At 40.1% G+C, this 18,445-nt stretch overlaps 1 protein-coding gene across 3 annotated transcripts in view; it reads left to right on the top strand.

The window, feature by feature from the left end:
- LOC140491403 (peripheral-type benzodiazepine receptor-associated protein 1-like) overlaps window positions 1-18,445 on the top strand; it is a 293,538-nt gene that overhangs the window by 26,853 nt on the left and 248,240 nt on the right. For 2 of the 3 annotated variants that reach the window (XM_072589526.1, XM_072589524.1), the window contains one exon: window positions 7,989-8,093. The exons of the other annotated variant lie outside the window; for it this stretch is intronic. In XM_072589526.1, the coding sequence (XP_072445627.1) occupies window positions 7,989-8,093 (105 nt within the window). The remainder of the gene's footprint in view (window positions 1-7,988; window positions 8,094-18,445) is intronic. 3 annotated transcript variants of the gene reach the window in all.

Below are 18,445 nucleotides of genomic sequence, written 5' to 3'. Positions count from 1 at the left end.
TCTCTCCACGCTTCAGGCTCACTGCCTTTATTCCTGATGAAGGGCTTTTGCCTGAAACGTCAATTTCGCTGCTCCTTGGATGCTGCCTGAACTGCTGTGCTCTTCCAGCACCACTAATCCAGAATCAGGTTTCCAGCATCTGCAGTCATTGTTTTTACATTTAAGTATTAAATGGAGCTGAGCAGTACTCTGGTGTACCAACACTGCATGTCCTTGAACAGAATGGTGTCATTTAATATTAATCTTCTATATGCTGTTAATTAGCAGTTTGTTCATTCACGCTTCTTCACAGATACTTGTAAAACTGGGTTTGAACTTTCACAAAACTACCTGATCAGAGAGATGTCCGTGTCTTGTCCATGTTTATACTGGCATGGAATGCATTGGGGTTGACATTTCTCGTACTGAAAACTCAAATGACTGTTAGATCCGCATAATTTTCTATTTGTTAAAAACAAAATGGGTTTACATTATTCATTTAAGAAAAACATTTCTGTCTAAGGTGTGGGGTCTCAAGACAATATTCAGAATTTGACCTCCAGATATTGCTTTAGTCTTGTTTGGGTAAACAGAGCAAGTAAAGTGGAAAATTCTATGGCTGTGGAATTGTCAACCACTAGAAGATTGATGACAGTACGATTGATCGTGATCAAACATTTGGACCATAGCAGAGATCTATCAATCCAAGTCCGTTTGTGGGGTTGGGTAAATGTTAGAGGTCATGACAAATTGGACTAATTGTGGAGGAGGATGCTATGGAGGCATTGGATTATGAGTATTTTATATGTTGAATTCAAGGGAAAAAAGTTATAATGATACAAATTGTGAGCTTACTGAGGTAAAGTTATTGGGCCCAGGTCATAAAGATATACAGCACAGAAACAGATCCTTCAGTACAACTGTTCCATGCCCACCAGATATCCTGAATAATTCTACTCCCATTTGCTAGCACTTGGCCCATATCCCTCTAATCCCTTCCTATTCAGATACCCATCCAGATACCTTTTAAATGTTGTAATTGTATCAGCCTCCATCACTTCCTCTGGCAGCTCATTCCATACACGCACCACCCTCTGTGTGAAAAAGTTGACCCTTAGGTCCCTTTTAAATCTTTCTCCTCTCACCTTAAACCTATGCCGTCTATTTCTGCACTCCCCAACCACGGGGAAAAGACCTTGTCTAGTTACTCTATCCATGCCCCTCATGATTTTATCAACCTCTGTAAGGTCACCCCTCAACCTTCCAGCGAAATTATCCCCAGCCTATTCAGCCTCTCCCTACAGCTCAAACCCTCCAATCATGACAACTTCTTTGTAAACCTTTTCTGAATCCTTTCAAAGTTTCACAACATCCTTCCTATAGTAGGGAGAACCAGAATTGTACACGGTATCCTAAAAATGGCCTAATCAATGTCCTGTACAGCTGCAACGTGACCACCCAATTCCTATATACTCAATACAATGACAATAAAGGCAAGCATGCCAAATACCTTCTTCCCTATCCTATCTACCTGCGACTCCACTTGCAAAGAACTGTGAACCTACGCTCCAAGGTCTCTTTGTTCAGCAACTCTCCCTAGGACTTTTATCATTATGTGTATATGTCCTGCCCTGATTTGCTTTTCCAAAATGCAGCATTTTACAGTTATCTAAAATAAACTCCCACACCTCGGCCCATTGGCCAATTTGATCAAGATCCCATTGCACTCTGAGGTAACCCTATTCACTGTCCACTACACCTCCAATTTTGGTGTCATTTGCAAACTTACTAACTGTACCTCCTATGTTCACATCCAAATCATTTACATAAATGACAAAAAGCTGTGGACTCAGCACCGATCCTTGTAGTGCACCACTCGTCACATGCTTCCAATCTGAAAACCAAACCCCAACATCTGTCTTCTATCTTTGAGCCAATTCTGTATCCAAATAGCTAGTTCTCCCTCTATTCTGAGTGATCTAACCTTGCTAACCAGTCAACCATGAGGAACCTTGTTGAGCGCTTTACTGAAATCCATATAGATCACATATACCGCTTTGCTGTCACCAATCCTCTCTGTTACCTCTTCGAAAAACTCAATCAAGTTTGTGAGACATGATTTCCCATGCGCAAAGCCATGTTGATCCCTAATCAGTCTTTGCCTTTCCAAATACATATAAATCCTGTCCCTCAGGATTCCCTCGAACAATGTGTCCACCACCGATGTCAGGCTCATTGGTTTATAGTTTTCTGGATTTGTCTGACATAATAATAAAAGGAAAGTGGTACAGATACTGGATATCTTAAATAAAAAGAATGTTGGAGAGACTCAGCAAGTCTGGCACCATCCATAGAGAGAGAAATAGAATTAACATTTCGAGTCCAATACAATGAAGAATCATCATTAGCTCTTTGTTTCTCTCTCCACAGATGCTACTGAATTACCCCAGCGTTTTCTGTTTTTATTCTTGATATCACAATGTTGCACATGAGTATATATCTATCTGAGACCTGTGATTTGGGTACTTGTTATATAATTGATGGGAGAGGTCTGTGTTTCTGATGTAAAACTAGCAAAAATGTTTCCTGGAGGCTGTATCTTATAACGTTGAGACCAGTCCCATTTGCGGAGGCCCTTTTTATTTTGTTTGTCTAAGTGGCATATCATATAACATTACAGCGCAGTACAGGCCCTTCGGCCCTCGATGTTGCGCTGAGCTGTGGAACCAATTTGAAGCCCATCTAACCTACGCTATTCAATTTTTATCCATACATTTATCCAATGACCATTTAAATTGGAATTTCCTCCTCAGCATAATTTGCTACATTATGTAAAGAGAAATATTGAAGGCAGCAAAACACAGACTGAAATTGGCTGAACTTTTGGTGTTAGCAATACTGAGCACAACATATCTACATAATTTCTGTTGCTGTGTATTAAAAGTGCAGGAAATGAGTAAATTCCTGAATGCGGTACACTCCAGCGCTTTAGGATAACATCTCTTAGATTAGAGAAATAGGTTAACTCTTTGTATGTGCGTACGTGTACTGAACAGGGTACTTTTTAACACTTTTCCTTCTGTGAGTTCACAGGAAAGAATGTTGTCACAACAAGATGAATTGAGTTGAGTGTTTGGTAGATAAGTTGCCTCTAACAGTATTCAGAAATATTTGACATGATACAAAGCAAGCATGTATCTGTAAAAGACAAAAGCTCCATTGTGACGTGAAACAACCATATTCAGCAAATGAGGCAAGGCACGGTATCAAACTAGAAGAAACTACCTACGCAAGTGCAACAAATTAGAGCTCCAGAGTGTTAGAAACAAGGAACAAAGGGATACAGAGCAAGTTTGAAGGGATCACAAAGGAAAAGAAACATAAAAAAATTAAACGATGCTTTTATCACAGAAAGAGGTCATTTGGCCCATCGTGGTGGGGTCTGGGACTAGAGGGGATAGGTTTAGGGTGAGAGGGGAAAGATATAAAAGAGTCCTAAGGGGCAGCTTTGTCACGCAGAGGGTGGTATGTGTATGGAATGAGTTGCCAGAGGAAGTGGTGGAGGCTGGTACAATTACAACATTTAAGAGGCATCTGGATGAGTATATGAATAGGAAGGGTTTGGAGGTATATGGATGAGTTGGACCGAAGGGCCTGTTTCCATGGTGTACATCTCAATGACTCTATGTCCACTCTTTCTGAAAGAGAAACTCAGCTGGCCCCAAGGTCCTGCCTATTCCCTGTGGTAGGCAAATATGAAAAGTAAGTTTGACAGGGCATGTCGCAACATTTTTGATGATTATATTCAGAGGAAGAGGTGGAAAACACAGGCCCGTTAAAGGCCAGGATATTGAGGGCTATAATGGATCAATAACAGATGTAAGATCCCATGCCCCATGTGCTTATCAGGCTGATGTAGTCAGGCAGCCTTGTGAAGAAGGTTGTGATGGGAGGGATGTGGTGGTAAGTAACTGTCTGAAATAACCCACAAGGTCACCACACAGCTCAGAAATTAACTTGAGGCAAAGAGTGTCACAGTCACTTTCAGTCCACTCCCGGTTCAGGAGATGAGACAGCAACACAGCGCGTGCAAGCTCCCATCCCCGTCCATCCCATGCCCCCCACAGTCAGCCCCACCACTGCCCCCCATGTGCCCCATTCCTGCCCCCTGTCCAACCCTGTTGCCCCATCTGCCTCTGCCCCCACCCAACATCTGTGCCACTTTGCGCGTCCAACATCCCCGTTGGTGCTGACTCCCTCCAACCTACTTGTCTGCCCTGCCCCCCCTGCACTTCAGCCCCCAACCGCCTCTCCGGGGCAGCCAACTAAGACTGTTGCTGCCTTTGGGGTGTGAGTTTCCAAATAGCGCGTGCGCACAACACACACACACACACACACACACACACACACACACACACAGTTTTACTGCAACTTTTTGTTAAGTTCCACCTTTGTCCTGTACAGAACAATATTAGAGAGATTATCTGGGGAAGGGGGGGTTTAGGGTAGACCCCTGTGTAGAACTCCAGGGAAAGTGTGGGGAGAGGGAAGAAGATAAGTCATTTGGAGACGGTGCCTGGGCTCCCATCAATGTCCAGGACTGTTCTTGGCATCATTTCAGTAAGCCACGTTCGTTTTTAATCACTGTAAACAAAATGAGCATATCAATGTTGGAAACACCATTTTGATGTAATATTTCTATTGGGACCTCGAGATCTCCTTCGGATAATCTGATATTTGGATAATTGATATTTGGATAATCAAGGTTCCTCTGTACACAGTTCTTGGCAGGCATAAGGTTTCTGCCATCGATAACTGGTTACTTTTGCATAGACCAATGAACAGCTGGATGCCAGCAAAAGCTCAAAATCATCTGGAAATCAAACTTCATTACTGCTTGATTAAACGGTTGTATCTGGTGCATGTTATGGGTGTCAGATTACTTGCATTTCAAAGCTTCAACCACTCTTTCGAGCATTGATTTAAAAATAGAAACAAAAACAGGAATTGTTGGCAAAATTCAGCAGGCAAGGCAGCATCTGAAATCAGAAAAATCAGAGTTAATGTTTCGGGTCCAGTGACCCTTCTTCAGAACTGATTTTACTACCCATTTCTGAAAAACACAAAAATAAAACAATATGGTCCTTTCAGCATGGGCCATGCGGGCTGAATGGTTTATTTTTGTATTGTAACAAGAACATAGTCTGAGAGCGACACTTCTGTATGGTGCAGGGAGCATATGTCTTTCTCAAAGACATTGTGCTATTGCTGTCCAAGCTGTAATTTGCCACCATTATCACATGGATTGACTCCTGCAGTGTCAGCATACACATTTGAATGTCTAACGTGCCTCCAGAACCTTTCAACCAATAGAAATATTCATTTTCAAAGCAGAATAGAATTCAATGTAGCTAAAATCCTAACAGTTTGTCACAAATATCATACCTTGAAGCAGCTCTATAACAGTTTCTGTACAGAAAGTACCACAGCTTAGATACAAAAGACAGAACTGGACCAGATCCCAGTGCTTGTTATCAGTACAGTACTTACACACCATCTGATGCTGTTTCATTGAGCGCTTACTGTCTGTTCAGATGTTTGGAACAATCCCAGTGATTAAAAAGATTTAGCAGGAGCATTTCTTTGTGAGTTTCTTTTCCAATGATTTGACAACTGTGAAAATTAGTATCTAAATGTGATCACTTTGTACTTACAGTCACCATGTGTGTCACACCTTTTGCGATCAATGCCTGTTGTGCTTGGCATCAATATTTCATCAGTGTCATTTGTGCTTCCTTTAGTGTTTAATGCAGTTGATGTTTTTGGTTCTGTTTAAAGCCATTATGTACTTTCCTACATTTCCATGCTTCTGTGACAATGTCGTGTCCACACAGGATATCAAAATCAGTTGAGTGGACATTGCAATTTTCCTTTCACGTTAACCTTCCCTTTTTGAGTTCACACTTTGAGAGGAATCTTATTAGTCTTGGAGTGACATGGGCTATGGCGGATGCATGGTAGAATCGGGTGAGATGTTTAGCAAACCCCATCTCAGTGGTAAAATCATCTCACCACATCTTGTTTGCTTTTCTCAAGCAGTGTGGTGAGATTCTCACCAGGCAGCAGCAGGTTCTCAAATTAATGCTGTAAACATCTTTGTTTACAGCCCAACTCACCACGATTGTGGTCTTGCCAAAATCACAAGATAAACTAGCTGTCAGAAAAAACTTGATATGGAGCCTAAAGCAGGTTTGACTTGCCTCTTGCTCCAAAAGGCTGCCATATTGGGCATTGGGTACCACCCATTAACCTCAGAGCAGGCTGGAATGGTTTTGTGTTGTGGCCTCCACTGCTTATCCTGGGGGAAGAGGAAGTCCCATCTGCACACCAACATGGCCACCAGGAACTCCAGAACCCCACTCTCAAAGAAGGGCACAGATTTCCTGCTTTCTTGTCAGGGAAGAATGTCAAGGATTGTGCAGGGAAACTATGAACTGACAGTGTCTGTCTGAGTGCGCTATGGAATTTTAAATATGGTACTAGTGCCAAGGGTGCAGTCAATTCTGGGATCTCTGGAAGTGTAAGTTGTTTCAAGAAGGGCATATGGTAAGATGAGGGTGAAATTGGACGCTATTCTCAGTGGAAGGGGTCAACGCCGAGTAATGAATCAATTAAGTGTGTTTGGTAAGAGAGGAAGATAAAATGTGCTTTGCCTCCAATCTGGTTTTAATTTGTACTTTGTGAAAAAAAACGTAAGATTCAGTCTTTTGTTCTGAAAGTTTCTCTGCTTATACACAATGGAGTAATTTAGTCCAAATGGTCCATCCTGATCCTTACACTGCACAAACTCCTCCCAATTTAATTCCTCTAACCCTACCAGCATGTTTCTTTCTCTGCCATTTATTGGATTACTTTTTTTTCTTGGCTTTATGAACTTGTACCCTGACTGTTAATGATTTTAAAATATGTACTCCCAGGTTCTTTTGCCCATCCACCTATTTCTCCTTCCTTTCCAAGCAATGTATGGTTTCTTTATTCTTACTTCACAAATCTACTCTTCACAAAAGCTCATAGTGAAATGAAATTGTCACTTTTATGCACATTCATTATTTATTAATATCTACTCTTTCACATAATTTTTCTCAGTATTACTTACAACACCACCCCTTTCTATTTTGGATGTCATCTGTGTGGGATTGTGTTCAAATAATGACCAAAATTGGGGAGGGCTTTTATTCGGCAATCACAGCACAAGCTCAAGGCAGCAATAGAATCTCGAAATACAGTTCTAACTCTGGCCAATTTATACACCATTCTTTCATATGTTAAACTGCCATTACATTGTTTTATCTATAGTACACAAATGTTTGAGGGGCTTCTGTCCTGGGAGATATGAGATCGGTTAAACCACACGCTAAGTGCAGGCTGCTACTTCTGTTGGGATTTAGAATATGTGTCCCATCTGCTTGCATAATTAAGAGACGTTAGTTTTTTTGTCTTTTAAGTTAGTAGATATTAGTAAAAATACTAGACCTATTTGCTCTAAATAAGTTGAAATTGTACCTGTGTTTGATAAAAGAATAAAGGATATTAAACCAATTACTGCAGCTGAGTTGTGAGATATATTTACAGTTTGCCAGTATGAGTTTCATTCATCCATGCAATTTCAATTAATAGCTGTTTTGATAGTTTCTTAAAGGAATAATGGTCCAGTTAAAAGATTTTTAACAGGTGTTTACTAATTGGGGAATCTATTCAGGTCCAGGAGATGGTTGGTAAGGGCTGATTAATATTATGATGGTTTGTGGAAACTTGATGGGGATGGTGTTGTTCTGTATGCAACACCTATTCAGAGGTAAACGCTGATTGTAGCAAGGACTGATGAAGTGTGAAAATGCAGTAAAATACAGCGATTTGGTGAGTGAGTTAATAAAGATAACCTATAACACAATATCTCATCAGACAATATCTCACATCTGCAAATTATAGAATTTTTCTTCTGATTCCAGGCTATTCATGTAGATTGTGAAGATTGTGGTCTCTACACCAACCATGAACAAAAGAAGTGGCCTGGAAATTTGTGGTATTGCTGGGACAACTGCTTCTGTCGCAAGGTGATCAGAAAGCAATTGACTTGATTTCCGTGATGTGCTCCCCCCCCATCTAGAGCTCCTCTTCCCAAACACACGCACACACTAACTGCCTTCTCAAAGTACATGCCTTCCAGAAAGAAAACAGGTCATGCAGAAGAATTGGAGACAAATGAGTACAGAGCATATATGTGGAAGTCAACAGAAATCAAAATAGAGAGAAAACCAAAAGGAGTGGATTCAGTGCAACAAAGATTGTTTAATGAATAATTTTTAAAAAATCAATAACCACCTTTGATGGAAATGAATTTATAATTAAAAAAAATAAGTCTGGCACAAATTTAACTGGATTTTTAGACCATTTCTGTATGAATGTTCAGTAACCTCACCTTAGTAATCCATGCGTGAATATCATTTTATGTCAGTGTCACAGAGAACAGTCCAAGGTCTTCCTATTATCAAAACTATAAAAAGGCTCCTAATTAAATTGATATTCATTAAAACATGTAGTACCCTCGGGGCCCTGTCTTCCAGCTTCATCGTCTAAACACCTAAGTTTTGCAATAATTTTTGATCACGGAAATGTTAGCGTGTAAGAAGACATTTTGGCTTACTTTATCTGTATCAGTATGACCTACATCAGAGCTGCTAAAACATATCAAATTTCCTGCTTTTCTTGTCACATCTGTTGATACCTTTTCTCTTCACATGTTTAATTTCTTCTTTAACATGATCACTGACTCAGTTCAAAGGCCACTCTTATTGATGTTTTTCTATTTTAGTTACCCTTTGTGGAGAACATATTTATTCTGATCTCTTCCTTTTTGACATAACTTTATGGACAAAATTATTTTCAAAATAAAAGTAATATTGGATTGTGGAATTGGTTAGAAGGCTGACATTTATTGCCAGTTATTATTCACCTGAGTAGGTGCGACAAGTGTCATCTTGACTACCTGCAGTCCATATGGTGAAGATTCTTACATTCTGCAATTAGTGAGAGAGTTACTAGATTTTAATAAAGAAACAGCATTGTGTGACCAAGTGGAAATGGGATTGCATCACTTTGGAATGAGTGGTGCAGGGATTTTGTAGGTGATGCTATTTCTATGCCATTATCCTTATTGTTAGAGCTTGCAGGCTTGAGAGATGCTGTTGACGAAGCCTCAGTAAATTGCGACAATGTATACATAAGAACAGTGCACTGGTGGTGAAGCAAGTGGATGTTTACTAGACAGGTTGCTAATTAAATATGTATTGTCCGGAATGGTGTTGTGTTGAGCTTGTGTGTTGGACTGCACCCAAACAAGTGACAGCATTCAGCCACACACCTTCCCTGTTTCTTATAGTTGGTAAACAAGCTGTCATCACAGAATAGCTGTACCTAGCTGCTGACATGCTTGGTAGCAATGGTATTTATGTGGTTAATCCAAACTTAAAGAGTAAGAGGCAGAAATAAAATTTGTATGAAGTATCTCTCTTTGACTTTTAATGATCTGCAAACTTGATATGTTTCAATGCAGTGGATTGTATCAAAAATCTTTATAAGATCAAATTTTACACTTTTAGCTTATTACTTTAGGAATTAATAAGCCAGAATCCATATAATGAGATATGTTCTTGTTCTAATCTCTTGTTCTTACTGGGCCTACTGTGTAGTTAGTGCAAGTACAGAGCATGCCTTGAAATGTGGATGAGGTGAATAACTACTCTCCGAGATTGTAAATCATACATGGGTGATCATATAGTCTTGCTTGACCCTGGTCTGGATTTTAAAGGCATGTGTTTTAATATTCCCACTCAAAGCAGTTGCAATCCTATCATCACAAAGAAATTATAAGCATTTAATGAAAACTAAACAGTTAAGACTGAATGTTGGGCTTTAATGGGAAAATTTGGTTTATTGAAAGATTAGCTTTGTTACATAAGTTAGGGCATAGGAGTTGAGTATTGAATAATTAAGCTACTTTCCTCTTATTCTCAGCTTTTCTGATATGGATTTTCCAATAAATATGTTATTTTGGGGGTGGGGGCCAAAGTGATCAGAATTTAACATGTTATTTCATGGGTGATTTGACTAATGTGTTTTGTTATGACCAGACACCAGCTGAGGTTCTCCAGTTTGATCTGGTTTTAGACAGGATACCCTAAATGCTAAGCTTCTGGGTGAGGTGGAATAAACTGGCTCCCTTTCTTCACTTGCTTCTTCAGATACTAATAAACAAGATTAAATTTTTAAAAAATCCCCTTCCCTTCTTTCAGATCCAAATAAAGTTATAATTTAAAAGGAGCCAATTTAAGCAGGTTTTTTGAATTAACAAACAGAGTGAAATTATCATTACAACATTAAAAATGAGTTGAGTTCAAAAAGATAATTTTTTTTTAAAAAACGATACATTTGAGAACATAAGTACTCGGAGCCAGAGTAGGCAATTCTGCCCCTTGAGCCGTCTCCACCATTTAATACAATCATGGCTCATTTCATTTTGACCTCAACGTCACTTTCCTGTCCACTCTCCATAAACCTTCAACCCAGTGAGTAAACTTAAGGACAGATTTTTAATTAGTAATGTCCCAGCATCCACTACACGCTGGGGTTGTGAATTCCACAGATTCACGAACCTTTAAGAGCAGTAATTTCTCCTCGGCTCTGTTTTAAATCTGCTACCCCTTGCCTTAAAACTTTGACCTTTCATTCTAGATTTCTTCATATGAGGAAACATCCATTCTGCGTCTATTTTGTTAATCCTGTTTAGCATCTTCTCTACCTCAATTAGATCTCCACTCATCCTTCTAAACTCCAGAGAGCAAAGGATGAAGCTGCTCAGTCTCTCTGTAGAAACTAAACCCCACATGTTTGGAATCAATGTAGTGAACCACCTCTGAACTGTCTGCAATGCAACTTCAAATAAGGAAACAAAATTTGTGCAGTTTGTACAGACCAGCTCTGAATTGTTCACAAAGAATGGTTAATTGAACATAATGGCAATCAAGTGGAGGTTACTGGTTGCATCAACTTTGGTAGTTGAACAGCCAGTTTCATGATCTCTAGTTTTGTAAAGCTGTGAGATCCTGTAATTCTGGTCCCTTTCAGATGTGATTGAATTCCAACATTCAGTATGAGAGTGTCCTTTTGCTGTCCTGTTTTCTTTTCAATTGGTTTACAGCACTCTGAGTTAGAGAGTCTTTACCTGCAATACAGGGTAACTATGGGATAGTTCTTTGGCTGTAACCTTGACAGCATACTTGAATGCAGGCTGGTAAGCATGAGAACATTCAGTCCTACAATAAACTCTAGGAGAGTTGAAACTGGCTTTCTAACTCCTGTTATTGATCAGCTGGCGACTGGCCCGAGTGATGGCAGATTCAGTTTAATTTAGATAAATATGAGTTGCTGCATTTTAGCAAGGCAAATAAGTGCAGGACCTACTCTCTTAATAGTTAGGTCCTGGAGAGTGTGGCTGAAAGAGAAAAAAAGCACAAAATGTCTCTCGAGTTTGGGACATAACCCACAGGAGGTAGCTTGCTATTGAGCAGGTGGTAATCAGCTCCTTTTTATCGTTGCAGTCACAACAGATCATGGCCCGGTGCAAATTGACTTGCATCTTTCTCCCTTTTGTATGAAGTTCCCTTCTTATCAGTAGGGGTGAAAGTTTGTAGGTTTCTCCCTCTGGAGCACTCTGTTTGTCTAGTATCATTTTTATAAGTTCAATAATAAAGTACAATTAACATTTTTTAAAAGGAAAATTAAGCCTCCTCTTGCTTTGACAACCAAACATTTCCAAGAAGTGGAAAAAAGAGATTTACAAGCTGTTGTTAATTTACAATTCCTTAAACATTAGCCATTAGCTTCTCATTGACTATTGACTTGAGGATGAGGCATTAAGAACAAATGCGCACATAGCAAATTTTGTATCCTTAAACAGAGTTTGACTTTAGCTTCTCTCAGGACAGATGATTTGAATCATACAATCTCTACAGTGTGGAAGCAGGCCATTCAGCCCATCGAGTCCACACTGACCATTTGAAGAGCATCCCATCCAGATCCACCATCCCTGTAACCCTACATTTCCCATGGCTAACCCACCTAGTCTGAACGTCCCTAGACACCATGGAACAATTTAGCATAGCCAATCCACCTGATCTGCACATCTTCGGACTGTCGAAGGAAACTGGAGCACCCAGAGAAAGCCTACGCAGAAAGATACAGATGATGCTCAGAGGAGGGTAAACATCTTTATCATGACTCCAATTGGCAGCACACACCTATTCTTACACCAGCGAATTGAGTGGTGCAGTAATATCATCTTTTTGAGAGCTGAACGTTCATTGCAACATTTAAATCAGGCTCCTGGTCTGGTTGGGAACTGTTAAATAGTCACCCTGGCTTAGGGAACATAGGAATTAAATGGAGATGGCTGCAACTGAATCCAGCAGCTACCTTGGTGAAGCACAGCATGTATGTTGGGAGGCACAGGAATACAACTCTAACCCGTCAAGGAAACTCACATGTTGTGATTTATCCTTTCTGCCGTGTTTAACCGACCTACTCTGCATCCAAACCTGTAAATTAGAATTAGAATTCCTACAGAGTGGAAACAGGCCCTTCAGCCCAACCAGTCTATACCAACCTTCTGAAGAGTAACCCACCCAAATCCATTCCCTCTACCCTATATTTACCCCTGACTAATAATCTACACGGTGAGCAATTTTAGCATGGCCAATTCTCCTAGCCTGCACATCTTTGGATTCATAGTTCAGGTACTGAACAAAGAAAGTCAAAGACGACAGATGCTGGGAATCAGAAACACAAACAGAAATTTCTGGAAAAATCTCTGGCAGCATCTGTGGAGGAAAAGCAAGGTGAAAGTGAACAATCCAAGGCTTCGGTGAATTCTGCTTCACAGTGATAACAAGAGCCAACACTGACTGAAGGAGCAGAAAGCCACTTGTGCCGCCACAAGCCAGTCACCCCTGTGCAACTTTCTGACATCTTTTACTTAAAGCCCAAAAGGGCAGAAAGATCATAAGGCCCTGCTTTCATGGCTTGGGCTTGGACTAGGACTGAAAATCAACATCAGGTGAGCTTTTACTCTGCTGCGCCACGGCAAGTTTCTGTCATTCCCCAGCTTGCCTTAGGACACCTACAAGATGGTGTGACACTCTGCCCTGTCTCCACACCTGCTGAGCTTTCCCAGCAGTTTTTATCCATCTCCTATTCAGATGTTGCGCTTGTGACCCTGACCCATACCCTGTTGGAGACTCTTACCTGGTCCCTGTGACAGTCCGCGCGGCCTATACCTGTGAATGTTACCTCCCTCCCAATTGCCTCTGAGCATCCCCAGAGTTTCGAGAGTGTGGTACTGGAAAAGCACAGCAGGTCAGACTTTTCCAGCACCACACTCGTGACTCTAATCTCCAGCATCTGCAGTTCTCACTATCCCCAGAATTTCCCCCTTTCTTTTGCTAAGTGATGGCAAATGTCCCCAACACTCTCTGGCTGCAGAATTCTATATCACTGGCTTCTCGTCCATTAACTGGTGAATCTATCAGGAAGGGTCTTCTCAAGCCTGGGATTTCTGCCTTTTCCTCCCCTCCCCCTCCTTCCTACAAATGTACTGCCTGTTCCCGTAAATATTAAGAGTCTTTCTAAATCTGTTAAGAAAGGGCTAACCAGGTGTAACCACTGTCCTGATAATACATAATATTTTATTATAGTATGGTGTAGCAATATTATTGTCAGAAAGCAGTATATTCTTTGACTCACCGTGATAAACACCACAGGAGATCTGTTGATTGATTTAAAATATCAGTGGATTGAAGCATGTCACAGTTGCACGCAATTAAACAGCTTTGTAAACTCTGCCACCCCTGCTGATAATGTTCTCATCATGACAATTCTGTCGAGAATCCATGAATATTACAATCATTGGGCAGCGGATATATTTTGTTGAAGCAATCTTCCGAGAAGTTTCAATTAAAACAAAGAGAGTTAATGCAAAATCTGATTGAAAATGTTGTTAACTGTTTCTGTTGAATCGGTCACGGGACAAGAGAAGTCTGTTTTATCATTCAGTTACATCATAGTTGATCCCTATCTGAACCCCACTTAACTTTCCTTATCTCCATTTCCCTGAAAGCCTTAAATTAGAAAAACTGAACAAACTCAGTCTTGAAAGTTCCAACATGCTGATAGGAACTAGAAGATGGTGCAATACATTTTAGGTTAAAGAGAATTGGCACATTGGGTCAGATCAGTAGTGACCCTGATATAGGTATCTCAAGCCTGGAAGAAAGGTGTGTGCCTGTTGTGAGTGTGATGCAAAGATTTGGGGTGTAGAGAAAATCTGCAACAAACACTGAATAGATTAGCATTATAACCATGTGAAATGTCTTTGGCTTTATTGTCTAATGTGTCATGGGAACTTTTGCTGTATTCAAGGTGCTATGTCAATTCATGTTTGGTTGTTGTAATGATAAAATAACAAAAGTAGACAGGACATATGCTGATTAATATACATGGTACTAAAAGGTGTTAATAATATTGATTATTTTGGTAGGATGCAGCACAGGATCAACTATTAAGTATTTATCTTGTCTCATACAAAGTCACAATTCTACTCCTCTTTGCATCTAAGTGCCATTTTATTTCTACGTAGCAGGAATTATAAAGCTACATACTGAATTGTCACATTACGTTGGGGTTGTTCAATGTGGTATGTTTTGCTTCCTTATTGGAATTAAATACTTTGTAAAGAGCAGCTTGGTACTGTGTTACATGGAAACAATTTCACACTTGGTTACAGTCATTTACTGACTCCATTTCATGAAATAATCATTTTGTTTTCACTCTACTACCCATTTGTAATAGCAAATGTGGAATTCACAACCCCAGAGTGTAGTTACAGCAATTTTCTGGTTCAACTGATTATTTCATTGGTCTCCTTTTTTTAAAAGAATCAAACAAACAGTTTTCTTGTAAACATTGCAATCCTAATGACAAATGGAGATATTTAAAATATAGCAGTAGTCCCCTAGACAAAAATTTCCATCCTTTAGGACCTACTGGTTTCCAAGGAGTATTTGGAATGACATTAATAGTTTTTGAATTGATGCACAGTTGACAATGTCATTTGGGCCTTGAGCCTCTGAGGGGTTTCCATATTTCTAGGTGTGAGAAGATGTGCGCGACCTCAGCGGTGAGATGCTCTATCTTTTAAGTAGTGTGCACAACAGCTTCCACAATCTAAAGCAAAAGCAACTTACAGCAGGAGTAAGATCACACAACTATGGAAAGCCAGTCTGTACATGATTAACAACAGCATTTCTCCAAACTTGCCGCTTTAAAAAAAAATTAAAAACTACCATCTCTACCATTCGTAACTGCAAAATGCCGGTGTTGCCCAGTACACATGGTCAACAAACAAATTTATCATGAATCAGCAAAATTGTATGTTAATTCTAGTTGATTTGTTTTGACCAGTCCCTGAACATGCATTGCGTACCTAAGCTTTAAAATCATGCAGCACCTCCAAGTGTATCTTTGGCTGTTAGTTTGGTGTCTGCTCTTTCCCAGAGTAATGTTCCTTCTATGGGGTGTATTGTTTTCATGGTGAGTGCTTCATCAAGGCAAAGTGCTTTCTTTTCAGAATCATTGTTTCCTCTGGGCTGACGTCTTCCAGAACATATCAAGCTATTGTTGCTAGTTTTCTGATTTTAGTGAAAGCTGCTTGTGTATCCCAGTACTCTTACATATTTTTGGCAGTGAGCTTGCATTGATGTTTGCATTCTCATGATAAGTTAAGCAAGAATTGAACTAAATAGTTCATAAAGCCAACATTTTGCGACATTGTTTTCAAGTTAGTTGGATGCTGCATCTCTTCTACACAGCAGCTTTCATTTTGTCGGGATCTGGGTGAAGTCCTTTTTTTGTCAGTTCATGACCAATGTATTTGTCTTCGGACATCATCAATAGCTTTTTTCTTATCTCATTTTTTTTTGTTTCTTATGTTGTTGTGTGATGATTGCCTCTCTTTTTATGTTTGCTTCCAATTAGCTGCCAACTCCTCAAAGAATGATTTTTTTGACCACCTTATCTCTCTTCTAATTTTTTTAAGACTTCCTGGGTCAGTGATTTCTCTGCCTTGTTTTTCAGGCGATATTTGAGGGCAGCCAGAACTCTCCTTGACTGATGGTGAGTTGGCCTCCCTGCAGCAATATGAGAGAGGCTTTGAGACCCACCCTCGGCTGCCCTGTGGAAACATTGACAAAACTCTCCAAATCAGTGACCTGCCTGCCAGATCTATTTGTTTGGTAAAAAAGGTAGGAGTGAGGGCTTGTTATTTCCGGGCACCTTCATGCTCTGAATTTCTGTTCTCAGATTAAGAGCAGAGCCAGGAAAATTCTCCTCTCTGTGAATCCAACTCCAGGAAAATGCCATAAATTCTGATTTTCATTGTGAAAATTGGATCGGACTGAAGCATATGCACTTTAATATGTGCTGTTGGCCCTGTGAATCATGTATGTGCAAATTACAATCCATCCTCATCCTTCTCTCTTGGGAAACTGGTGGTATTGTTGTTCACAGTGGGACTTCTGAAATCAGACCTCCAAGTCACACTGGCTCAGCTAGACACCCTGCCCATTGCTACAAAAATGCAGCCTTTAGTCACAATGATATCCTGTTGTTGCTTCCAAGGTAGAGGGCCTTTCATTAAGAACTTGAGCTCCAACAGGCTGCCTGTGATTGGATAGTGAACCTGTCCTCTGGCCTGTAATTGGCTCATTTGGGATAATCACAGGTGACTGACAGCCGTCACACAATTCAGATTTCAGACTCCCTTTTAAAGCTGACAGAGGGGTTTAAAGCCTAAAAGAAAGAACTTGATGCTGGAGTATTGTATAATGCTGAGTCAGCATGGGGCTCTATGTGAGATTCTTTGCAGTTCTGCACAAACTTAAAGAAACTTTAATGGTGAAGCTTTATGTGTGGCCTCATAGAAATCTCTGTTTCTCAGCAAAAGACACGTCCTGGTAATCAGTCATGTCTAATGTAAAATATTAGCTGCTCAAGTTTGTACAACAACACAAAACAGAATGGTAATGTGCCTCAGTGAAGTTCTGACCGAGTCTGAATTTTCTGACACATGGAACAACAGTGTATATGCTTGATCTGTCGACAAGCTTATGCCACGTCAACTGCTTGTGCAGTGGGAGAGATTACATTTTGTGAGCTGCTTGATTATCTATGGGACTTAACTCGGGCTTAATTCAACATTATATGGAAATATTGTCAAAGATGTAGGACTTTGCAAAGTTACAGACTAACCAGGTGGTAAACCAAAAATCTACCTCCCTGTGTGTTTTGATTATGATCTTCAAGAACTCCACAAAACAGTGCTCAGCTGAGGTCTAGCGCATTATTTGCGTTCCCCGATTTGAAAGATGAATGAATCATAAATGTCAGTTAATCAATATCCTTAGAATATTGTTAAAATTCATAGAAACCATCAAGAGTACTCCTCATGGTTTTACCAGTAATAGATCTTGCCTCAAGACGACTGGAAGTGAAAAAAGTACTTAAAAACGAAAAGATTTTGACTTATATTAATACCTTTCATGCCCATTGGATGTCTTGAAGTGCTTTTCAGGCAATTCAATACTTTTGTTTACAAGTATAAGCATTGTTGTAATGTAGCAAACACAGCCACTAATGTGCGCTCAGCAAACTCTCCAAACAAATTTGATCTTGACGAAATAATTTTTTTTGTTATGTTCATTAAGGGACAAATAGTGTCTTACAGTCTTGCACACAGAAACAGGCACTTTCGCCCACCATGTTTTTGCATGGTAGGAGAATTAAGGGTTATGGGGATAATGCAGGTAGGAGGAGCTGAGATGATGGATAGATCAGCCATGAATGGCAGAGCAGGCTTGATGGGCCAACTGGCCTACTCCTGCTTCTAATACTATGAAACTATGAATGTCTATACCGACCAACAAACACCAAACAATACTAATCCCATTTACTAGCACTTGGTCCATAGCTTCTGTGCCCTGTGCTCATCCAGATGCTTCTTAAATCTTGCAAGAGTGCCTGTCTCCACTCCTCTCTCAAACAGGACTTTCCATATTATTGACATGCTCTGGTGGTGGTGAGGATACTGGAGATAATTCCCTTGCTCATCTTTGAAGTAGTTTCATTAGAATTTTACATCCATCTGAGCAGAGAGATGGGCTTCATTTTCACATCTCACCCAATAGCCAGCACTTCCAACAATGTCGCTCTGTCTGAGGCCTGCATTGTTAGAGATGCTGTCTTTGAAAGTGAACTTATCTTTTACCTTCTCTGTTTCATTTTTTTAATCTACCTCTAT

This window comes from Chiloscyllium punctatum, chromosome 19, assembly GCF_047496795.1.
Source record: "Chiloscyllium punctatum isolate Juve2018m chromosome 19, sChiPun1.3, whole genome shotgun sequence".
NCBI classification, from domain to species: Eukaryota; Metazoa; Chordata; class Chondrichthyes; order Orectolobiformes; family Hemiscylliidae; genus Chiloscyllium; species Chiloscyllium punctatum.
Note: the sequence above shows the minus strand (reverse complement) of the source record. Positions and strands in the feature narration are given on the sequence as shown.